We start from the raw sequence: 25,847 nt of genomic DNA on the forward strand, positions 1-25,847 counted from the left end.
CAGGAAATATCTTAGTAATACTATTCTATTTCAAAGCTTGATTTACGGAATGTTTGTCTGAAATGCGTATACACCGAAACATTTTCAATATAGAAATACACATACAGTTTGCATTCTTACACAAGACATACCGCTATTGATTTCTGCTCAGATTAAATGTGCTGCCATGTCCTCAGAATGAGATTCACGTAGCCTCAAGAGCCTGATTGGATCGTGGGATCGATAAGGTGGCAGAGAAATGGAGAGACGAGAGATGAGAGAGAGAGAGAGAGCAAGAAAGAGAGAGGGAGAGAGAGAGATGTATCCGCTGCTCTTCATTACACCTATAAAAGGAAAGAAATGAAAAGTGGCAGCGAGGGAGTAGTGGCATTTTGTTGCAGCACACACAGCCCCCAAGTCGACCCTAGAGTACATTGCATTATGCCTCTTTCAGCATATATAATGTGGTAAAGAAATAAACAAATAAAATGTGTTTAACCTTCCCACATTACTAATGCATAGCATCTTGGTTCAACCAATCAGTGACGATAGCATCGAAATGTTGGAATTCCCACAGGGCGAAGTGAGTAGAGTTGACGATTGTATCTGCAATGTGAACTTCTATCCCAGACGTATGAATGTTCTAGAGATGAAAAGTAGGACAACGCCAGAGGAACTGAGGTGAGCATCACAGAGAGAGAGAGAGAGGGAGGGGGGGGACAGACAAACGCGTCACAGGGCTCATCTGTCTCTCTGTTAGCTGGGTGTAATTAACGCGGCTTTGGTTTTTAATTAATCTGCCTCAATCACAGTAGGAATTCTATTCTCATATTTTTGGACTATATACATGCATTCAGGGACAGCCGCTCCAACAGCAAAAGTCCACACAACTGTGTACTCCTGTCATTTTTCATCCATTTGTTCTTGCTTTCTTTTCCGTTTTCTTCTTCATGTGTGCTTGACAGAACGTTTCTTTGCTCTTTCTTTCTTTCTTAATTCTGTCCATTCTTTCATTCCTCTTCTCTTCTGATAAACGTAAGAAATAGTGTGTCCTTTTGTAAGCAACATTAGTCACAGCCTTACTAACCCTGCAGTGCCCTCCAATGGTGGGATCTGTGCCCGATGAGAACGTATAGGACGGCACCTGGTGATGATCCCCAAGGCCAAACTCAACCACCTGAGCCCTAGCACAATCTGACCATACTAATAATAATGATCCCTCTGCCACGCTGACAGCCCCACGTGAACAGCACATCAAAGAGAAGCTATTACTCCTCTCTGCTTGGGGTTAACTCTGTCTCTAATCAGCCATCTCCTGTTCGATCGCTTGATGCTGTATTCTGTATATGTGTCTCTGGTTATGTAGCCTCCCCCACGCCATCTGTTGTCTCTCTGTCTGTCCTCTTTTATCTTTCTCCATTGTACATACAGTAAGATCATGGTCATAAACAAAAAAAGACTTAAGACTGATTCAAAGATTTTATATTGTCAGCCTCTTCTGCTTCTGTATTCCTTTTCTAATATCTCTCCATCGTGAATAAACCCAGAGAATGTATGGATGTGCACTGCTTAATTGCAGTCGTACCAATAGCACCATGAAGCTGACATGCCCCTTTCTCACGTTTGTAGTTAATAACCAGAATTTAACAATGTTTTTAACCTCTTGGTCCAACCAAAAAAGTATTAATTTTATTCAATCCACCTCTACTCCTGCAGACTTTGTATCCCTGCATTTTGCATGAGGCTCATTGTGATGGATCTGCACATGACAACAAGCAGACGGATAATGACATGCATGACTGTAAGCGCCAGTGAAATTTTCCATGACCTGATTGTTTCATGTGTGTTGAAAACGGAATGAGAGACCTGTGATAACTGACTGTGAGATTGGTGTTCCTTTTTTTGTGCATCTGTTAATGACAATGTCTACCGATTTGATGCACTGGTAACTGGTTACATTCTAAAAAACTACTGATGACACAGTGGATAGCTGTGCTGTGGTGGGGTCATCCTGTACAAGACTACACAGCTATTGTTTTACTCTTAATGGTGTCCAGCAGCCCATTACTGTACCAAGCATATGTTCTGGCTGAAATGGGAACCCAATGGGGCCGTGTTGGCCCATTTGCAGCATTTGTCTCAAGCTTTTATATCCTTTGTAAACAGACACTTTCTTGGCATCTTTTCCCCCCTTTTAACTGGACCAGAGGGAAGGCCGCCATCAGGGGAAGCGATCCAATGGGCTTGTTTTCTGAGCTTTAGAACCGATATTTTGAATTTGGGAGGAAATGGGATAAAATCTCACAAGACATTAGCTCCCCCGGAAAAAAACATTTGGGAATCTTTTTTTCTTCTTCAGGGAGGGGTGTGCGTGTGTCATATGTGACAAGGGCGCTCCATTTACCAATCTGCAATGTGTGGACATTACATGAAAATGACATGTTTGAAGTTTATTCACAGTTTCATTTTCAGGCGCACGTCAGCCCAAAATATCTATGTGACCTCATCTATCTAAATTTGCTCTCTTTGCAATATGTAAAATATTCCTCCTTGGGTGAGCCGGGATGGTGTGATATGTAATTGATCATTTTGATCTTATAGTCTAGTGCTATGAAAACATTTTCCTTCTCATTCCTGCCTGCTGCTACCATACCTCACCTCCATGACTCAGGTGGATCCTCCTCTGCTCCTCTGATTGGTGATGCTGCATCATTCTTGGGTGTGACTGGTTGCTGTCCTTGGGGAGGCAGGCAATGGCAGGCCAATGACAGTTGAAGTAATTGACTGTTAAACTCTTATGGATTTCCTGCCTGCTGCCGGTGTAGCAGAGGGCTGATCTGCCTGTACTGTACACACACTGGTGTTTAAACGCGCTTTCTCTCTTACACACAGTGACGCACACACACACACACACACACACACACACACACACACACACACACACACACACACACAAGCACACACATACACACATTTAGCTTGGTGTGCAAGGTTTCAATGTTTCAATCCTATACTAGCTTATGTTAAAGCCTACCTAATTGTGGATATATAGTATATTTTTCTGTGTATTATGAGAGATTGTAAAGGGATGGAATTAGGCTGGTGTCTGCGTTGCTGTGTGTCCTTGGGCACCAGTATCCAACCATAAGGTGTTGTGTTTGTCAGAGCCAAGCTTTAGCTAGGTGGAGAGATGCCCCTGGGAGTCTCTGACTCACCGATGCTTGTTTGGGTATGAGCGTGCGTGTGTGTGTGTGTGTGTGTGTGTGTGTGTGTGTGTGTGTGTGTGTGTGTGTGTGTGTGTGTGTGTGTGTGTGTGTGTGCGCGCGCGTGTGTGTGTGTGTGTGTGTGTGTGTGTGTGTGTGTGTGTGCGCCTTCCATGCAGAGGCTGCAAGGTGTTGGCAGACTTGTCATATCACCCCAATGGCTCTGAACTCATTGTGTCAGCTCCTGCAGGCTGCTATTGATGCTCCTATCATATAACCCTATCTTGTTGCCCTATCTCTCTTGCCCTAAGTGCAAGTGGAACAACGGCCACTGTTCTTGTCACTCCTTTCCCCCCTGACACGTGCTTGTGGGAATACGTTTTTTGCAGTTGCACCTTCACAGCTGTGGCTGAGTTTGTATGTGTGCCTACGTTTGTGTTTTTATAGAAGTGTGCACGCTTCCTTCCTGCCCTCACAAGCGCATAGGGCCGCTGCAGAGCACTGCTGTGTTTCTGCATCATTAGGTCTCTTTCTAAGTTGGAGCGAGAGGCTGGACCCAGCAGACAAGGGAGACCAGCCAATAGAAAAAATGGAGAGAAGACAGGAATGGAGGAGGGCTAAATAAGGCAGTGTATTAAGATGCAAGTGAAACATGTAGTTAATGTGTCTTCGTATCTTATTTCTTCAATTTTGCAATGTTTTTCCTCTTAATAGAACTGACACTTGCCAGTGAAGTGGAATGATTTCATTATGTGTAGCCCAATGTCCTTCCACCTCCTGAGAGACCTGTAATGAAGCATGTGACCACATACGTGTTGACATAAGGTTGGTCACTTCTAATCGGTCAAGATAGAATTAGTTAATTCCTGCAAATACTATGTGAACAGTAATTGGGACATTTTTTGCAGTATGGTGTAGCTCTCTAAACACCTGCGTGCTGTAGCCAAGGCCAGCTGTCAGAGGGGCTGTGGAAGGAGAGGGTATCTATTATGCTGTCTGCTCCTATTAGCTTCAATACACTGTCACACATATAAGTTCATGAAGGCAGAATACCTACTGTATATCTTAACATGTTACTTCAGGAAGTTCTTGTTACAACTTGGCTTGGCTCCACATGGGTCGTAGTTTTAAAGATTTATTTTACTTTGGACCAAACTAGGATACAGACTACATGAAGGAGGTGAATTCCAAAATAGGTTGTGCTGTCTTTTAAGATTCTTAAGTGTTTTTAAATAATTTTGAATTAGCATTAGAAATAGGGATTTTTTTTTACGCTTACATGAATAATAAAAAAAAGTAAGATTAGGAATGGAACACATGTTGGACAATGATTTATGCGTGCCCGGTTTACAGGGGGATTTTAAAGGTAGCCTAAAGAAATTAGGAAATAAAAATTCTACTACATTGGAAAAGTAGACTAACAGTACTGAGAGGCTCCTACCACTAACACCATACAGTACACTGTGGTTTGCTTGTGAATAACAGAGCCAATTAAGCAACCACAACACAGGGCTCATGGCAACTTGGGGCCTCAAAGGACTCAATTACTGCTCCTGGTTTGCGGGGACAGAGGCAGAGATAGCGAGAAAGAGACACAGAGATAGATTAGTCATAAGAGGAACATTCTTGTTTCCCTCCACTGGAAGTACAGACATTGAAAGCTGTCTGCAACATATATATTCAAATAGCATAATGACAGCATGTTTCCAGAGAAAAAATGGACTGTTTGCTTTTTCTAACAGTACAATGCCTTGTGGTGATTTCCCCAGCCAATGTCCTCCCAACTGCATGAAGGTTGAAATGTTTTCATATTTTATGCGGGGTTAAAATAGGTCATTCCTAGCCCGCATTCTTTTGTGTGTTGAATCACTGTTGCATTTGATGTTATTAGGTACTGGAGCGGTAAGTGCCTACAAGCATATTAATTAATTCTGTGAACATATTGCACTTGCGCGTGGTGAGTTTAAAAGAGTTTAAAACAGTAGGTTTGCCTGTTCAATTAATGTTCAACATGGCAGGTCATTTCCGGTAATTTCCTGAGGAAGATATGATATGATATAATAGGATGGTCTTGTAGACCTTCTCAGACAGTGTAAACAGGCAGGGGGTGTAAATGAATCGAGAACAATGGAATGAAATTATTTCTTGGCAGTGAAGTCAGTGCTTGGAAACGTTTGTTTGACAAAGGATGATGGGAAATGTAGTGAAGTTAGTAAAATGAAGGAAAATAAGTTTATTACTGACATAATGATGCTGGGCTTATATTTTGGCATATTTAGGTCCATAATAACTGGTTCGCAAGAAAGAGATGTGGCACCTAAGGCTGTTCTGGTATTGAATCCAATAATCAGTTGAAGGGGAACGTTGCAGGTTGAATGATGAAATAAAAAGAGGGGAAAATGACAAATCTGGAGCAGAATTATATTGAATAGATGTGGCTCTAAAATAAGATTTTAGCATCATTCCATGTATCATTTAATTGTGGCAGAGGGCAGAGAGGTGTGTGCGTGTTTGTTGTTGGAAAGTGTAGGATAAAAGAGGTGCTGGCTTGTGTGTTATTCTTGGCTTTGGGCAAACACCCACCATTAATCTGTAAGAATTGATTTAGAGGGACACTCAGGAGGGTCTATCTGTCCTGGTGTGGACTGTTTTTCATCAACCACTGGCCTGTCTGTAAACTGGCCAACAAGGCCAGAATAAGGCTGGTTTTATAGCATGTGAAACACGGAGCTGCTAAGCAAGAGATGGCCTGAATGAAAATAAGAGGGAGAAAGAAAAGAGAAATACCTTAGGGTGAGGTGATGTGTGAGGGTATTCCTGTCATATATCTGATGGCTTATCCGGCCGCTTCTTGCTGCATTCCATTTGTCACTGAGTCAACCAGGATTTATGTCCTTCTTCACAGCTACAAATCCTGAGTATGGTCCTTCAGATAAAAGGTGACAGCCACGTGTTAAAGGTGGTGTGGCCTGGATGGTTTAATTTTCTTTGAGTAATGGTGGAGGGGTGTGTGTGTGGAAAATATAGTGTTATATTTTTTCCTAATTGTTACCTGTCGAAATCTTTCTTCAAGTGAACTATAGGAACATTTGTGTATTTGATTCAAAGAAATAATTGAAACTAAGACGTGAAGTTTGACTTTTTATGTGGCAGCACATTCAAACTGGGCAAAGCAATCAACATATTCCAAAGAAGTACAGTATTTATCATTTTGGATATGAATAGCCTTGTACAGCTGTGAAGCTAAATAGGACCATGAACACAAACGCGGTATACAGTTTACGCGGCACAAATGTCTAAGCCATAGAATTATCACAATAGAATAACATCATTTACCAAAGTTATCAGCTGTCAACAGCTCAGGAACCGTCAGCATTACTACAAACATGTCCTCAGATAAATACAACTCATAGATATGAGCCTGCTGCTGAAAGACCTAATCTCACAATCTAGCAGACTGCCAGGGCTATACCACAGCATTTGCATATTCTAATGAGCCTAATGTTCAGGGTTAGCCGCTTACACTAATGACGCGTTTAGCTCTTAATAAATCAGTTAAGGCAGCTCCCTGCTGGAGCCCAGGGAGCTGCACCCGTGTGCATGTGTGTTGATCTCATTTTTCTTTACAGTGTAGCTTTGTGCATTTGTGTGTATGTGTGTGTGTGTGTGTGTGTGTGTGTGTGTGTGTGTGTGTGTGTGTGTGTGTGTGTGTGTGTGTGTGTGTGTGTGTGTGTGTATTTCATTATGCTGTAATTATTGTGAGAATGCATGGGTAAATAAAGTGTGTTTGTGAGCATGTATCTACTTGTTTCTGTCACAGTGCGTGTGCCAGCATGTGTGTGTGTGTGTGTGTGTGTGTGTGTGTGTGTGTGTGTGTGTGTGTGTGTGTGTGTGTGTGTGTGTTTGTTTGTCATTTGCGTGCAGTGGTAGTGGCTTCTGTTTTTGGTTTACTTTGAAGTGTCTTCTTTTGAAGTTGTGGTATGAGCAGCAGTCCACAACAGAAAAAATCATTTGTATATTTCTCCACCTTTTTTCGACTCAACTTGCAAACTTGACCGGTCCTGTCTTGTGTGTTTTTTTTAATCATTTCCGCTTTTCACCATATCTTTGAATGAGTGATCTTTCATTGCAACTGTCTCTTAACCTACATGTAGCTGTAAAGAAAAAAGCAACGAGGGTGATCAAAGAAACATTATTTGGTACCATTTCAATACATCTCTGCTGACAGTGCTGTCCGCTGCTAACTAAAGCATAGCACACTAAAATGACATGTCATCACTGAAGTGGGATTACAGCACTTTTTTTTCTTTGATAGTGTGACGGTTCACTTCACAGCCATCAATCGGGCAGCAACAACCACAGAATGACCATTCTAGGGGAAAATTGGGAGTCTTGACTCGTCAATACCAATTTAATAGTTCATTATCAAACATGCTGAGCAAATCACTACTGGAAACAGAAAATGAAATGAAAGGTTGAACATTTAGCCAGCTCTTAATTTCCGAATGCATGAAGTTCCGGTCTTTGGGCCTGTCATCAGCCCTTTGTCAAATCCGTATTGTAACAGAGGGGGAGGAGTGAATGAAAAAAATCCATTCACAATTTCATCATACCACTGCCAATTTGGCCCAGTGGTTGTTAGAAGGTCGTTGGGGCATGGTTCTATCAGAAGGATTAGTTCTGAAATGGGATTACAGGCTTTTGTGCAGAAAAGGAAGAAAAGGGGGCTGGATGCTCAAGCAAGTAAGAGAGCAAAGATATCTAAATGCAAACAGACACATACAAGTAAAGAGATCATTAAATTATCATTAGTGGGGGAGAGGAAAGGAAGGCGAGGAGACTCTTAAGAGAGAGATGGAAGCTGTATGGAGCCATGAGAATACTGTAGTTAAATGAAGATTAAAGATGGGAGAGATTTGTGGGTGTATATGTAGAACTGAGAAAGAGAATAGTGTGATTATGTTTCTATTTGGGAGGTTTTATCTTATTTTACCTCTACTGTTTTTTTCTTTACAATTCTACCTCCCATTCTTTCTCTTCTAAGTAATATCAATGAAGATGCACTGGAGTGGAACATCCTGGTCACCCACCAGCACCCAGTGTGAAAAGGACACTACAGTAAAACACACATGCAAGCTCTCCACACACACACACACACACACACACACACACACACACACACACACACACACACACACACACACACACACGTACAGTTAGCTGGTGTTCACACACACACTGTGAAGTTGGATGGCTGAGACCCACATGGCTTGGAGTGCCAGCGGCGTCTTGCTGCCCTGCCACCATGGACCCTTTGCATGTAGGTCAGCCGCGGCCGGGGGAGCACCACCCTTATCTCCTCTCCCTCAGCTCCTCCTCCTACACCCACCTCCCTCACTTCCTCACTGGCTTCTCCCTTACTATTCCTCTCATTTCTCATTCTATAAAAAAGGTTTTTAAGAATTAGGATTGGCAAATAAATAGCCGCAGTACCTCACCTGCACGTACCATGAGAAATGTAAAAAAGAAATCTCCATGGATTTCCACTGCTTTTTGTTTGCCTTGTTAGTAAAGTGAAAAGGAAAAAAATCACGAGGGAAACTTTTCGCCTCAGTTTAACATTCGGCACATTTTCCCTGGACAGTAACTATGTGCTTTGTCTTTCTCCTGTGTTGTTATAACATCTGTAAACCCCTATCATTGGTAAAAACAAGACAGACTAACACTGAGTTAACCGTTTAAAGTAAAGTATAAAGAATACACATTCATAAGACAAACAGTGTGAGCATCAGCATGATAAGACTGAGGCAGGTGATAAGCCTGTGACATACAACTTTGTTTTACTGTATAGTCATTCATTCTTTGTTTGCCTCTACTGTCCACGGAAGGAGTAATATACATTTGATCAATACAATCAGTAAAATTAGGAATTGGTAAAGTATAACCCCATTCTCCTTTAAAAAAAATAAAAAGGTTTTCCCCGGGTTGATCCAAAAGGAACTGAATTTCTTTGAAAGTTGTAATCGGTCATCACAGATTGGCACATTATGTACTTTCAATTTGAACTTAACTAACTACTCTATTTTTAGCATTGCCTTTTCTGTGTTTTCAAAGTCAAAAGCAATATTTTGGCAACGGCTTTGTTGCTCACTGCCATTGTGACAGCAGGGTCCACCCAGACTGTACAGTGACAAAAATATCTCATTAATAACTGCAGGTAAAATAGGACAAAAGAAAAATGAATTTTAGGGGAAACTTAAGTGCATTTTACCGAAGTACGTCCCTGTGTTTAAATGTGAAGTTAGGCTAAGGTTGCCATCCGGGGTTATGGCTGGACCTGGCAGTAATCGTATGTTGATCGTACAAGAAAATATCTCCTTAATGGGTATGAAGTTCTTTGTTGGCGTCAACCTGCATGTCCAACCAGCTGAGCTAATCACCCACTATGCACTTCTCCTAGCTGCTTGTCTAAAGGCCATTACTGCTGTTCAGAATTTCATAGAGGGGCTTGTGTAAAAAATGCGGCTCGCAGCTCTTCAAATGATTTCCCTACAAATGACTTTGGCACCAGGCTGCCTTTCATCTTCCCATCTCTTTGCCCTCCATGCTCTTGATGTGTTTTCCTCTTCCTGCTGTCACTTGCTAAATCTCTCCTCCTGGCTTTTCTCTCCATCCATGGATACTACAGTACAAACCAGAAATTACATTTTTAATTACTGTACAGAGCAGTATATGCATCATACGTATCGGTTGTCTTCTAAAACTACGGTTGACAAGTAAGAGATTTTCCATGATATGATATTTTTCACAAGTGGAATCTTTTACAGTCCTAATAACAGTAATTACTGTCAGACAGTGGAGATCGGCTGAAAATGTCTCTGTTTGCATGTATGCCAGTTGGTGTGAATTAGGATAATGTGTTTTGTGTGACAGCACTGTGTCAGCGTGTCTCTTTCCCTGTCGCTGTGCCCAAGAAAAAACCGTTGGCGGGGCTGGTACCCTGGGCATCGGCAAAACAAGATGCCACCCGCTGACATTTTAAAACAAATCACTACTAGGAAAAATTCAAATGCGGTGTTGTTTTTAATATACTACATATGGCATTACTCACACTGCTCTGATAGAGATTTCAAATAGTATAGCCTCGGCATACATGTATACTTTTTAATCAAAACACAGTCATTTCATGCAGTGAGTTCATGATAACATTTCTTTACAATCTTCCACAAGGACAGATTATCGGTTGTTTGAGTTCCAGTAATTTCCCATTTTCTCACCCTCTCTGCACTATCATCTGTAATTTTCTCAGTTTTTTTGAGATATTACAATGACATAAATTACTGCCATAAAGTCCAAAGCTCCACCCACAATACCTCTCCTTTGTCCCCCTCTCTCTCTCTATCTCTCTCTCTCTCCTATTCTTCCACTATCTCCTCTGTTGCAATTGCCTGTATGAGTGATGGAGTTCTTCTGTCAGTGTTTGCCTGATAGCTCATCTACACACACACACACACACACACACACACACACACACACACACACACACACACACACACACACACACACACACACACACACACACACACACACCTCTATGTGAAGTAGCTGCAGGTGACATAAGTGAGCTCTCCATTTCCTCCCTCACTTGTTGGTCTATCTCGCCCCTGCTCACCAGAGGCCATCACAAGACAGTGATAGGCCTTTCACACCAAAATGAACCAAGAGTCAGTTCCAGGCTGGTGTTGGGGTCAGTTCAAAACTGGTTACAGCCTTATCCCAGTTATGAACCGGTTGGTTTCACATCGACCGGAGACAGCCATGGAGCCGGCAAGAGAGCAACGTCATGACGTCACTGTAAACGTGTGTGTACGTCACCCGACGCCGCTGCTCTTGTGGCTAACGCTAAAGCTACCGCTAGCTTTAAGCACAACAACAGCGGCGAATACGTCTTATTTTTACACTTGTTGGCTCTCGCTTTGCTTTCTTAAGCAAACAGGACCCATACAGCGTATTCTCGCCGGTCAATTTGATCGCTACGTTCGGTAATTATGTTATGTTTACGTCTCGTAGTAGCGGTGTTTTTAAATATGGCGGGCATGAGGTTTGAGTTGCTCTGGTTGGTCAGGATAATCCCTCCCCCAACCGTTCGCGCAAGCAGTTCTTATCAAACCCTGCTCAATCCTGGGGTATGAGTTCCCCCGGTTTTTACGGCCCGGAGCAGGCTCTCTGGCGGTGTGAAACCAAAACACTGGCTCTAACTCCGAACAAGCCCAGAACTAGCTCCGATTTTGCGGCGGTGTGAAAGGCCTATGAGAGATATCAAGAAACAAGTCCCGGTAGCTGTGAATGTGGTAAACAGGAATGCAGGCTGCTTAACATGGCTATTATTTTATTTACTGACTTTCGGGTTTGTTCTAAAATGGCACGTGGAAGGAGCACAGCGATATTTAATGAGAGTCTGGCGAGTTCCGCTCACAAGCTTTTTTCTGTTTGTTGAAATGTGTTGTCCTTCCTTCCAGGCAGCCCATGGTTTCTAATTATTTTGCACCGTATATGCAAATACACTGGCACTTGAACACATTCATGGCTAGTTATATTTTTGCACAAATGCACATCATTGCTGCATGGTAACTATAGAGGCCTGAGAGAATCAATCAATTGTGGAGCAACATCATTGGCAAAAGGAGACTGTCAATTTCTTAAGCCTTAGATGTTTCTACCAGTGCATGTAACAGACAGGAAGATATATTTAAGCAATTTAAATTGATAAATTAATTGATAATTATTAATTTATTTCTAAATCTAGTGTAGTATATGGGCTCAAGAAAGAAGAAAAAAAAAAAAAATCTCCTTTGTCATTTGTTCTTATCTTTGTGATGGAGTGTGTTCCTCTGAACACCCATATCGATCAGCAGATAGTTGAATTAAAATATAGTCGGCTTATCCCTTGTCTTTGACTCCATCTCTCCACCTCTACCATGGCTCTTCCCAATGTATTCACTCACCCTCTCTCCTCTGCTCTCTAGTTATCTCTCTTTTGATCATTTCTTCTTTCCTTCACTTCGAGTCACTTTTCATTCATCTCTTAGAGGAAAAAAGATCGACAGCATCTATTTCTCTTATACCTCTCCGAGCCACCATTTGCAAATTCCTTCCATCTATCCTCCCTCTAACCCTACATCACTCCGTTCATTTTAACTTTCTTTTTACATCCATTCTTCTTGGTCCTTCTTCTCTGAATTCCACCCTCCTTTTATTTCACTCCCTCCATCGCCTAGTCTGGCCTCCATCTCTCCATAGACAGTACTGTGTCCACCCCATCCCTCCCGGAGTGATCCCCGTTAGAGGGCTTAATGCTGTGAAAAATGTCAGTGAACCGCTATACTTTTGCTGCCACCACCACCACAGTTTTGGGGCCTGCCTGCTGCCTTCAGCCCTGTTGCCCGGCAACTCCGCAGACAGCTTCCCTTCCGAAAAGGCTCCTGTCTGCTCTGCTGCGATAGAGACCCGAGCCTAATAAGCATTTGTATCTCATTTTGTCTTATCGTTTTGTTGTTAGTGACACAAGTTTTTGCCTCGGAGCTGCTGCAACTATGCAAAGAGCACTGATGCAGAATGTGTTTCTCATATTGAATGAACTAAATTATTTGCGACAAGTGTGACTTCTTGGAGGAATATTTGTTTGCATAAGGAGTTGCTCAGCCAAAAAACATGAATGCACATCAATACACAAAGATGCACCTTAAGCCGTTCAGTAGAAAAGAGCTAAGGTGTTCCAACCCACTGCTTGGATGGCTTGGATGCCAATGTGAACATACAGTTAACATGTTGTAACTGATAACTGATACCTTGCTTTTCCTTCAGATTTCTCCTTCAAGTAAAGGCACATCTGAATAAGGGAGCAGACAAACATAACAAACACAGATGTTTCCACTGATGCGATTGCCAATGGTTTGATTATGGAAAGGCTGCCTACACAATTACCTGAGAATCATTTACGGATCATTTAGAAAAATAGGGAATTATGCTGCTAGGATGGAATGACAACCGGTCTGACGATGAGAAGAATCTACTCGACAACCTACAATTGGCTTATTCACAGTTAAACTGATCTTTATTTAGTTTTGCAAATAATATTCTATTTAAAGAGAAAATATATTACAGTACTCTGCAAATGAACAACAGAGGAACTGAGGCTGGTCTTCCATGCAACTCCACTACTACCACAGTCCACAGTGGCTAGCAGCCTGCTGAATGATTGTCTTCATAATGTTTACGTGAAATATAAAACTGTGTCACTTGCTGTGACAAGAGACAATTTCTGCAAAGGGACTACTGCCCAGGTAAGGTACTTGGCCGAAACCAGGACATATCATGCATTACTCATGAGATCGTCTTGCTCACTCCTAAGGCATTACTAAAATTGAAATAGGTCGAACAATATTTTTTTCATGAAGAAGCTATCTGTAGCTAGCTGTACGATGAAAATGTAACGCTCGACTCTCAGATCCCCTTTTCTGTACTGTGTCAATCAATTGTGTTTCCCTGTTTATAAAAAGAAAATGGCCTGAGTGTGCGTCATCTCGTGCCCCACTGTTCTTGTGTTGGCTTTCAAAAGGCAGAAACCATTCGTTATCAGTCCTTCACCTAAAGTTCCAACACTCAAGTCCCAGAATATTTGCCGTTATGAGTGACATGAGCCACGCGGTTTCTTTATATGTCCATGGGTTTGCCACAGGAACTCTCGGAAGGGCTTTGGCAGAGTGCTTTTGACAAAGTGTGTCACCGCAGCAATCCTCACTCTTAAATGTGTTTTCTGTTTTCGAGACATCAGAGGTTACCAAGATCTCGGGCAAATGGTTGAACATGTGACTCCGCCTGCCATGTTGTCTCTGTGTCTCATGTGATGCCTAACTGCAAACGTAATCCTTATGCGGGTTTGAAAGTTGAAAGCGAAGGAGTGCATAACTGGATAACGAAAAACTGTGTGAAAATACAATTTCCCAGGGAGAGACTTGGGTATTAAAGCTATGATTACTCTACGATAGATGATAGGACACGTCAAGGATATCCAGAAATGATACAGGATGGGCCCATTTCTGGTCATCTCTGGTATAGGAGAATCGGTGAATTTAGGCACCGATTTCCCATTTTTTAGGTGCTTATCCCAGAGACAACCACTAATGTAAATCCATCAAGGTCATTGAGAAAAAGCATTAATAGCTGTAATTCCATTACTCAGCCACACCTAGAGGGATGTGAATGTGTGTATTTGTGGCTGAGAGAATCCAGATGAGACACATTAAACAAAGCAAACACCAAGAGTAGTGTGTATGAGGACAGTAACAAAGCTAGCATTTTATTATATTCCCTTTCTTCCTCTCTCCTCATCTTGCTTTTTTTGCCTTGAGGAATTTCCTTATCAAACACTATACTGTAGATGCCTGTACACACACAGACACCACCCCTACACACCATCTGCTGAGCCATTAAACATGTCTTAGTGTAAATAAGCTTGAAGACACACACACACACACACACACACACACACACACACACACACACAGCTGGCGTGCGGCATGGAATTATGCCCAGCCTTGCCCCAGGTGTCTCAGAGTTGATATATTGGTGTGGCCTCAGATGACTTCATGCTGGGCAAACTAATGCTCTTACTAAAGGCTTTTTGAATCTCTGCCTAACGGAGAGAGAGTGAGCAAAAGATATGAGAGGTGATGTGTTTTAGCGTGTTGATATCCACCTCGGGTGGCAATTTGCCCTGTAAGTCACCTGTGTACCAGCTGCAGTGAAAATGAAAGGAAAAAGCCAAAGAAATAGAGGGATGGGGAAATGATGGAGAGATAGTGTGACAGACAGAGAGACTGAGAAAGAAGTAAGAAATGAGCTGTAAATCACATTAATGAATAAGCTTGATTAGTCGTGCCCATTAGCGTCTTAGGCACGGATTCATTTAACTCCAGCTGACTTTGGAGAAGCCCAGTGGCCATGATGCTGGGACACAGTTTGATTGAACACCTGAATGTTTGCTCACTGACACCCTTCACTGTGAGGAGCTCAGTAGCAACGAACAGGATGTGGAAGTTTTGTCTCAGAATGTGAAAAACAAAGGTGCACTATGTAACTTTGGCTGTGTCAGAGAAAGGAACATTACTTAAGGTGTATTCTCATTACTGAATAAACACACTTTCTTCACAGGAACTTTGGATCCCTGGAACACTGTTTGAAGTTAGAAAGCTACCTGAAAAGTTACTTTTGTGTCATTGTTTTCGTTTACAGCAGCAGGGCCCACAGTTTTGTTTACACACATATACTGGTCTAACGTTTGGTTCCATGTGCCTCCAAATCATTTGGTTTTGATGTATGAGGATATAACTATTCAATACTCGAATTCAATATATAGAAAATATGTTTTGTAAACTAACTAATCCACCACTGAACTGCATAGTGCACCTTTAAACATCTGCAAAGAGAAAACGCATGTGGGACAAGTTTGCTTACTGAGGATTTCTTCCTTTTCCGGGTGCTTACTGGTTTTCTCTGTTAGTTTTTTTGTTCTTCAACAGAACAAGGCCTGTTGTACATTTGGCACTTTCTTTGGATTATTCGCAAATGTACATACTTTTTTTGTGGGGGCATTGTACTAACATCTCTTCCTGTCTATGTGTTTGTGTTGTCAACAGGCGGACCCCCAAGGCCGAGACATAGCCATCCGTCCCTTCTTGGAGCACTGTGAAAACACCCACATGACCATTTGGCTGGGCATCGTCTATGCCTACAAGGGACTGCTAATGGTGAGAGGAGATGACACAAACTTTAATCATGTCTTTACAGCCTTGTATTTAAACAAAATAACACACAGTTACAGTCTTTAACATAACAGTGGCATGTAGAGACATTTGAGCAAGACTATGATGGCTCTACATAGCGGTCAACAACAGAGTCTTTCTCGATGCAAACAAGTTGCTAAAGCCAGACATGTTTTAAATAGTACATACAGTATACATTCAAACATGCTGTGGGGCTTTATTTAATCAGTCTATGGAGTACTTGAGCCACATGTATACAAATATATTTGTTTAGGGGACTATGTATGAATCTACTTGGGGTTATTGTGTGACATTTTGAGAAATATGTTTATTTTTGCCATGAGTTAGATTTACAGTTTGATAGATGGTTGTGTTCACTGATTACATTTGAACATAGTACGTTATTCTGCTGAGTTCATCAGCAGCGAGGAGTTAATGCTGCAGGCAGACAGACAGGCACTGCACATTTTGAAATGTTATCACTGTTCATTCACATGGGCACTTTGGCACTGACAGGATTAAAGGGGCTTATGAGCTATACCTGGACATGTACCTGTCATGGTGTGTGACACGTGAAGTTTTTGACATACTTTAATGGAATTTTAAAAAAAATTCCACTTCTCCAACATATTGTGTGTTTTGAAACCTCTGGGAAGCAGGAGGAACTGTAAATTATGCAAGCCTCATATTTATTTATACACTCATGATGAGGAGAAGGGGAACCAGCCAGGCAGTGCAGAAAAATCATCCTACGCAAACAGAGAGAATGCAGCCGATTGCGGAGTAAAAAGTACATGAAAATAGAATAAATAATTGTATGGTAAAAAGTAGAGTAGGTTTTGATGTAAAATAATAAGACGACATCAAAGACTTGGAACGGTAGAAAACGTTTGCATCAAGTGGTGGACAAGAGCACAGCAAAAGAGAGGCATTAAGACTTGAGTCATCCCTGCCTACACACATACCCACACGCAGCACGCCAGACAAATACAAGCAGGCGCACATCACCTGACATTGCTGTACACACTCTCACACACAGCCAAGGTGCACTAATCCTCCATGACTGCTGTTTTAATTTGGCTGCTTGTCATTCCACTAGCTCTCATTTAGACTTTAGACTAGGGCTTTAAAGGCACGGGGTGAATTATTCAGCAGGCTGCAACTCTGATGTTCAACCAAAAACAGCGCACAGCTCACTCTAAATAAACATTTTAGAAGCCTCGAACCTAAGGCTGCTTAAGGACACTGTCTTTAGATTATACTTTCCTCTTCGACGATCTGTCACATATAATTAAGTCAGAATGTTTTGTGAAAGTGAAATGAAATGTTTCCTCTATACATTAGTATTTATGAAGACCAATAAAAAGGCCTGAACAACAGCGAAACATTAAGATTTAAAAAATCCCTCTTTATTAAAAAAAAGAAAGAATTTTTTTTTTTTTAATTGTGAGGAGGACACTACTAACCACTAAGAGAATGAGTTCAGACTTCAAAATCGAATGCTGCCTTCAGTTTTTTTCTGAAAGGTTTTTGAATCATTTCTTTTTCCTCTCTTTTCCCTGCCAGTTGTTTGGCTGTTTCCTGGCATGGGAGACCAGGAACGTGAGCATCCCCGCTCTCAACGATAGCAAATACATCGGGATGAGTGTTTACAACGTCGGCATCATGTGCATCATCGGCGCCGCTGTGTCTTTTCTGACCAGGGACCAGCCCAATGTCCAATTCTGCATTGTGGCACTGGTGATCATCTTTTGCAGTACCATCACGCTCTGTCTGGTCTTTGTACCCAAGGTGAGTTTCTGTGTGTGTGTGTGTGTGTGTGTGTGTGTGTGTGTGTGTGTGTGTGTGTGTGTGTGTGTGTGTGTGTGTGTGTGCCCATGTGTGTGTGTGTGTGTGTGTGTGTGTGTGTGTGTGTGTGTGCCCACGTGTGTGTGTGTGTGTGTGTGTGTGTGTGTGTGTGTGTGTGTGTGTGTGTGTGTGTGTGTGTGTGTGTGTGTGTGTGTGTGTGTGTGTGTGTGTGTGTGTGTGTGTGTGTGTGTGTGTGTGTGTGAGTCAGCAGGAAGTAGATAACTCTGCTTTGCCAAAATAAACTGCAGTTCTTGATTATCAACACATTCACACATACACCACCACACACTTCAAGTCCTCTGGGGCTAAAAATGTTAACAGTTTATGTGCAACTTTTTAAGCCTCTGTAAATTGTATCCCAGAGTGCAGCTGTCACTAATAATCCATCACCCATGATTTTTTTTCCCAGTTCATCACCATGAGAACCAACCCAGATGCTGCCACTCAGAACAGGAGGCTAAAGTTCACCCAGAACCAGAAGAAAGAAGACTCCAAGACCTCCACTTCAGTCACCAGCGTCAACCAGGCCAACACCACCCGACTGGACGGCCTCCAAACTGACAACCATCGCCTCCGCATGAAGATAACAGAGGTCTGATTCCTAGGAATACACAGTCATGTTGTACTTCTTCTTTTTTTATTGCCATTGAGCGGTGTTTATAAAAGACAGGTCAATGGTTCAGTGGGTGCCATGGTTTTATTGCAAAATATTGCAGACAAGAGGAGGCTTTTAAAAAGTAGTTGAAGGTGCAGTAATTGAGAAGCAGTTCAACAGAAGATAAAATAATATGTTGAACTTGAAAATAAATAAATATATGCTCTCCTTGAACCAGTTCATTTTCATTCATTCAATCTTAATCAAATGATTGTTGGTTGTCAAAAGCATCTACCGTTTAAGAGATTTAGGTTAGCTAAGTCAAGGCTGTCACCTTGGCTCTCTGTCCGATCTCCCGGACATGAATTGCTGCTGTGTGATCCTTGCATTTGTTCATGGTTGTGTAAAATTGAGGAGCTACTCAGATAGCCGTGAAGAACAAGTAAAGTTATTATGTCTGTGGCAGACAGCAGCAGCCATTTGCATTCTTCACCGTATTTTAAAAATGCAAAGCCCTGGTTGCAGCAGTTTGTTTGTCCATAAATCAGACTCCGCAGTGGGTAGTATTTGGCAAATAACCTTGTAGCCTGATTTAACTAGGTTGTTTGTGAATGGTTTATGCAAATGTTATGTTAAAAAGGGCTGTTGATCTTATTATTTCTTTTTTTTTGCTTGTTCATAAAGCTGGACAAGGAGCTGGAGGAAGTGACCATGCAGCTGCAGGACACCCCAGAGAAAACCCCCTACATCAAACAGAACCATTACCCGGACGCCAACAACATCCTCAGCATACGCAACTTCACAGATGGCAAAGGTGAGAAATTGGCAAAAATTTGTCACCCCCGCCCATATGAGCATGTAATACTTATAGTGTGGTACCAAGTGAAAATAAAGTAGAAAAGTTTTTTTAGACTGTTTATTTCATGTACCAAATGTGACACAACGTTTTAGTCAGAGGACAATTGACAGAAATGGCCTCTGAACTTTAAATACCCATGTCAAATAAAATAAAACAGCATTATGACTTCCTCACTCACTGACCGGATTGCGGTGGCTGAAAAACTAGATTGCAGCAATCTACATATGGACCACGCTTAATCCAAGTATGATTGAGCACTTGACATCACTCCTGTCTCAGGGTGATTCAGTCTGATGCAAATCAATATAAATCAATGTGTACTTTGTTTGTGTTCGTTTTTTGCATATTCCTCTGTTTCACTTTAGAGAGAACAATGTACATTCCTATGTGTTATATCTCGGTTTCACAACATTCCTGAATTACTTGCACTTTAAAAAAAACTAAAAACTAATCCACATAATAATTCCATGCGTATGTGTATCTTACATTTGCATATTAAGTGGCTTTAGTAATGGATTTTAATGCTGCTTTCAGTCAGAGCAGCAGCTTTTTTTTTTTCCATCACTGTAGCTGCTGTCAGCTGCAGGTGAATGAAGGGACACAGGAGCACTCTTGTATGACAGAGAGTCAGTGACGTCTTTTAGAATGAGTCATGAGATTAGCTACGGCACCTGCATACTCAACTGCTGCTTAGCAAGTTTTATACTCACTGTAGTCACACTTTTATCAACTCGGCTGTCACACTACTCCCCCCCTACTCACTCTTGTTGGTCCCAAATTAAGGTCACACTTGATTTTGCAGCTTATTATTTTCACTAGTTTTGTATGCGTTGAACAATGTACTCAAGCAAACCGTTGAGAGAAGATTCAAGAAGAGAGAGAGAGAGAGAGAGAGGGTGGAGCAATTAAGGTGAACCATCACAGGGAGAGACAAGCACAGAAGCCTTGTTAGAAACACAAATAATCAGGTGCCAAAACAAAAAGACACATGTCATAGCTGTCTTTTCCAGTAGAGAGAGCCTGCGTATTGGTTTATCTTCCCGACTTGTGCCTGCTGTTTTGAATTGATGCGGCTGTGTATCCTAGACGTTATGAAAGCCCGGGTTCCCCCTCAAATTGAATCAGTGAATGGTTACACTCCAGCAGCATCACTTTGCATGAGACACCATATTAAACAGACGGCGGCGGGGCTATGGTGATGTGTACACCAGCCAGACACACAGAGATGCAGACGCAAGCACAAAGCAGCTCTCTCAGGGGGCGTCTAATGGATCTGTCTGAGTTTACCAAGGTAAAATAAAAGAGGAAAACAGCTGTGCTCGTTCTGTGCAATGGGAGCTCACACTGTGTTGGAATTGTTTGAGAAGTTCCTCATCTGTAAAAAAATCATAGTTACGCAACGACCTAAAGGCAGTTAGTGAGTAGTACATTCAAAAAGCAACGTCATACACCCTCCTTTTTTTTCTTTTTTTTTTGGCTTTGACATAATTGGAGGTGTGTGTGTGTGTGTGTGTGGGGGGGGGGGGGGGGGTGATATGTATTAGATATTTCCCTGACAAGGATAACATCTGAAATAAAAAATACATGTATGTCTGTGTTGTCGCGCTAGGTTGATGGAGCAGTTCAGTGTTTTATGGAACATAGAAAGCAAGAAGAATTAGATGAATAGAAAATAAGCCGACAATATATTCTTTTAAATTGAGGCTGTGAGAGTAACACTATGAGAGCTAAAGAGGAAGAAGAGAGAAAACAAAACACAGGACTAAAACTGAAACTGGGCTGATCCTGTTTTGCTCAATTTGCTAAAATCCTATTAACATGAAAGGTGCTGCACAACATGTATTCAACTCTACGTCTACATGGGTACATTAATGTATTAGTGTTTAAATTGTTGAAGTGTACCAATGATGATCTTTATGGACTTAAGGAGAGGGAGTTGTGAGGAAGAATCACAGCACATTAGGTGCTGCTGCTCACACAAGTTAATCTGATACACATTATGGAAATAAAAATCACAGGTCATTAAGCCTCCCTTTAAAGATCACCAGCACATAAACTTGTCCCAGCCTCAATCCGCCTGTGCTTGACAGTCATCATCATCATCTAAGTGATCTCCTAACTGTAGTCATTAGTATTCATAAGAGAGCTGGTCTAAATGTATTGGGGGGCCATGAATGAGTGGCTGTTATAGGAGTGGAACGTCACGTCAAAAGTGATTACGCTCACTCACAAAGGGTGAGTGTTGATCTCTCTCCATCTCTGTGTCTCTGTGTCTCTATCTGTCTCTCTCTCTCTCTCTCTCCATCTCTGTCTCTCTCTCTCTTTGTCTCTCTCTCTCATGCTGTCTTCATGAATATGTACCATCACGTAGCGACTCTGGAGAACACCAGCGGGTGATACTTAAGGTGTGGTCTACTGACAAATTGACCACTGAGACCTGAATTTAAGATGAAAAGTTAGATTTCATTATTATTGATTAACAGTACATGTAGCATTTGTTTGGGCTGCATTTGAACCCCCTTATACAATACTACCATATATCAGTAACTCATGTTCTATTTAGATAGTTTGTGAGGATGTACACTTAAAACTACTATATCCGAATCAGCCAATGTTAGACTCAGGTAAATGAATTGGCTGCTTGGCTTGGGGCTCACAACTAAATTAAATGATAGTAAATTATCACATTTCCTCTACTGTCTGCACATTCAGTTTTGTAAAACTATAGTGAAGTGTTGAGGTTAATTCATAAGGTTAATGTATTTGATTGATTCCACACATTTGCACATTGAAGACGTAGGCAAAGGACAGTAACAAATCCAGGGCTAGTCCTGGAATCTAGTGACACAACTCTCTTTGTGGCATGAACACACTTTCTCTGTGTCCGTGCTTTTAACACAGCTCTGTGAGCTACACGGTAAGAGGACTAGCTTGCTCTAAAGTGGTTCAACAAGTTCAGATGTCCAATCGGGGCATGGAGTACTGTAACCAATGAATCAGGTCAGGAAAACTGGGACAACTGGAGAGCAAAAACTGTAATGGCCGGAGAAAGGATAATTCCATTTCCTTCCTCTCTGGATACGGTTGCTTTGTTTTTATCTGTCTAACCTTTCACACCTTCTTTCTCTTTGCTTCTGTTTAAAATTTTAAATTTTTTCCAACACAGGTGACTTTCACTTTTGTGTATGTGATTGGATTGAATTGAATTTCTGGAGAAAGAAAACTGACGAGTTAACAGTCAGTTGACAGACATGTGCTGTCATAATGTCAGATTACTATTATTACTGTATCTACATTTGACCTGATTCAAACATTTAATTTTTGTCACCAGAAGCCATTTACCCTGTTGAAATGTGCCTTTTGTGGAAGTGTGTCTTATATGTCTTGACTTTTGGGAAGCAGAACACACAGAGATCATTCTGAGTGTCTTTTGTCTTTGTCCATGCTTAATATTTTATTAGTTGTACGCTTGTTGTCATTAAAGCGTGAAAGCTGCTGATAATAAAAAAAAGTGGTGTATTGCCAGCGAATGTTGGTGCCGTTCCAGAACAAATGTAAACCCCATAATGACTCATTGAAAGTTAATAAATGAAAAATGATTATTTTGGCGGTTGGATATTTGAATTGCTTTTTATATGACGTCAGGATCAAAGCAGCAGAATAAAAAAAAAAAACAAGAAGCAAGTCTTGTCTCTGGTTCTGGCCATGTATAGTTTATAAAAATATGACAACCCATTTAACACAGCCAATCATAACGCTTTGTGATGCCTCCACGTATTGTCAATGCAGATGGAGAGAAGTCGATACTAAAGAATCACCTGGAGCAGAAGCCGCAGGCGCAGTGGGGTTCGGTGGATCCTTCCAGAATAAACAGAGGTCCCCTAGAGGATATCAACTCGCCCGAACAGTAAGATCTCCCATTTCTTCAGCACCTCTACCCCTGTGTCTCTCTCCCTGCCCCTCTCTCTCTCTCTCCCCTCTCCTCTTGTCTTGTCAGCTTTCTCATCAGACTACACGTCACATGTAAAGCAACCACCAGCAGCTCTCAGGCGGTTGCTCTGGCAACAGAGTCCTGTGAAAGCACGGGCCGGCCCTGTACTTTCTCTCCCACGCACGTCAACATATATATATCCACATAGAAGGCATGTGCATTCTTCTCCCACCATGCTGGACTTACTGCAGCAAATATATACTCCCCGTCAAGCACGCACATATAAACATAAACACAAGTGCATGCACTGTATGGACGCATAGAGATGCAGCTGATTGATTGGTTGTGCCAACTTGTTATAGATGACCATTTTGGACTCTCAACACTCATGCAGCAAATTCTGATTTCGATTCACTAACATCTTCCCTCTCACACTCATTTAACTAGAACCAGGAGATGAAGAGCATGCACAATGTAGAGCAACAGGTGGAAGAAGAAAAGGAGACACAGCAGAGAAGGGGGGTAAAATATCAAAGAGAGGGCAGTTACAGAGAGAAGATGGATTAAGAGAAAGGGATGTTTAGATAGGGAAAGAGAGACGGCGATATAGGGAGGAGGAGAGAAAGAAAGAAAGAGGTAGAGAGACTCACATAGGCTTATGTAACCAGTGATTTACAGCTTGCATTGGAAGCAGCTCTGAAAATAGACAGGGAGGAGAACAGAAGTAAAGGAACACTCGGAGCTATTCCCATGCCGCATGAATGTTTCATCACATGGAGGGGAAGAGAGATGGAGCGGCAGCAGGAGAGACAGAGGAGATAAAGAAGGGACGTTTAGAAAGGAGTGAGATAAGAGGTAAAGGTAGAGCAGGGGCGGATGCCAAGTCACACAACAGGTGCCATGTAGTTGTTGAGTATAGAGCCTGTGTCATCATGCATCAAAAATATAAAAAATAATATTTCCTTAATGCGCAAGGATTATTATGTTTCCATCAGTTATAAAACAGGTCTGATAAGGAACCAGCCTGAGGAATAGTAATGGAAAACTAAAAGTATCCCTAATTAAAACATTTTTTTTTCGTTTTTACATAACTGGCATTTGGTTATGTAATTTTCTTGCAAGCGGCTGGCAGTGGCGCTAGCCCTGGCGAGGTAGGGTGCGAACTGTCACAGCAGGAAGAAAGCATGTAATGTTCTTTTTGTCAGATGAGCACAGAAGCTGAGAGGCACGGTGGAGTAGGGGTTGAGTAAGGAGAAGGGAAGACGGGACTGAGGGCGCTAAAGAAAAGAGGAAAAACAATTACAAGTATGAGGGCTTGTGTGGGCTATACTTTGTCTGTTCTGATCCATTTTGTTTAGCTGTGTGTGTGGATACATTAATTTAATACTCTTTTTAAAAATAAAAAGAATAAATGTGATTGGCTAGGTCCACTACATGTGTCACTTCTTCTGGGCTGTGGTAGACCACCAAATCAACCCTAGTGTCTTTCCCTTGTGTTTTTGTCAGTATTTTCCATAAACTAAAATAAACCGAATGTGAATGTTCAGTATAGCTAAGTAGTGGGCTTATTGGGATAGAGTTTGACTTCTTTATATATTATAGATATTGTTATTTAAAGCGATATATTATCTTTTTAAGATTTGTTTCTCATTTAGTAGATACAAATCTTTTTTTTTTGCTGCACTTCTACATGAAATTTTCTGTAGCAATGCAGGAAGATTGTGACCTTAATGTATAGCTAGGCAGAAGGTAAGGATGTGGTGGTCAGTGAGACAGCAGGACAATCATATTTTTCACGCGGGGTTTTTCTTTTTTGCATAACCACAATCTTTTTGTAACTTATATTTCCTAGTGTTAATCAACGTTTTCTTTTTCCTACAGTGTTGTCATCTCACCCTTTTTACTTTCTGTCTCAAAAAATCAATAATTGTTTTGTTTGTTTTATGACTGCCTATTACAGTTCATGAAATGGAACATGTTTTGGCACTAAACATTCAAACACATTGCCATTGCCGAAATTGCCAAATCATCTAATATCAATGGTCTGTCTGGCAATGTGGTTGGTAAAATCCAAAGTGGCAAAGTGACTGTTAATTATTGCTTCAATATAAATGTTGATACAGTTGGTACAGTACTTGAGTAAATGTACTTACCTAGTTTTCTATCTCTGCCTCTTACACTGTCAATGTCCTTCTCTGTCTGCAGCATACAGCGTCGACTGTCCTTGCAGCTGCCCATCTTGCACCATGCCTACTTACCTTCCATAGGAGGGGTTGATGCCAGCTGCACCAGCCCCAACGGCAGCCCTGGTTCCAGTCCACGGCACAGACACATGCCCCCTTCCTACCGGGTTATGGTCTCGGGCCTGTGAGCTTCATTCACTCCCCCACCTGGCTCTTTGCAGAGGAGACATATATGATTCTTTTTTTCTACAACAAATTGACTGATATCATCAGCGTATGTGCGTATTTTGTCTCAGAACAAGGAGGACAGAGGGACAAAAGAGGGTTGAGTTTCTTGCGCACCTCTTCACCCCGGCCTCTCTTGAGAACTGAAACCCTGAGTCAGGAAGGCACCGGATGACCCTTACAAACTCCCATGATTCACA

At 41.7% G+C, this 25,847-nt stretch overlaps 1 protein-coding gene across 1 annotated transcript in view; it reads left to right on the plus strand.

Annotated features, from left to right (window-relative positions):
- Positions 1–25,610, plus strand: part of gabbr2 (gamma-aminobutyric acid (GABA) B receptor, 2) — a gene marked incomplete at both ends in the record, with an annotated part of 155,777 nt that extends 130,167 nt beyond the window's left edge. The window contains 6 exons of the mRNA XM_080045922.1: positions 15,881–15,991; positions 17,573–17,797; positions 18,264–18,446; positions 19,134–19,263; positions 23,098–23,215; positions 25,445–25,610. Coding sequence (XP_079902048.1) covers positions 15,881–15,991; positions 17,573–17,797; positions 18,264–18,446; positions 19,134–19,263; positions 23,098–23,215; positions 25,445–25,610 — 933 coding nt within the window. The remainder of the gene's footprint in view (positions 1–15,880; positions 15,992–17,572; positions 17,798–18,263; positions 18,447–19,133; positions 19,264–23,097; positions 23,216–25,444) is intronic.
- Positions 25,611–25,847: the final 237 nt, after the last annotated feature.

This window comes from Ammodytes marinus (assembly GCF_949987685.1).
Source record: "Ammodytes marinus genome assembly, chromosome: 17".
In the NCBI taxonomy this organism is placed as follows: Eukaryota; Metazoa; Chordata; class Actinopteri; order Uranoscopiformes; family Ammodytidae; genus Ammodytes; species Ammodytes marinus.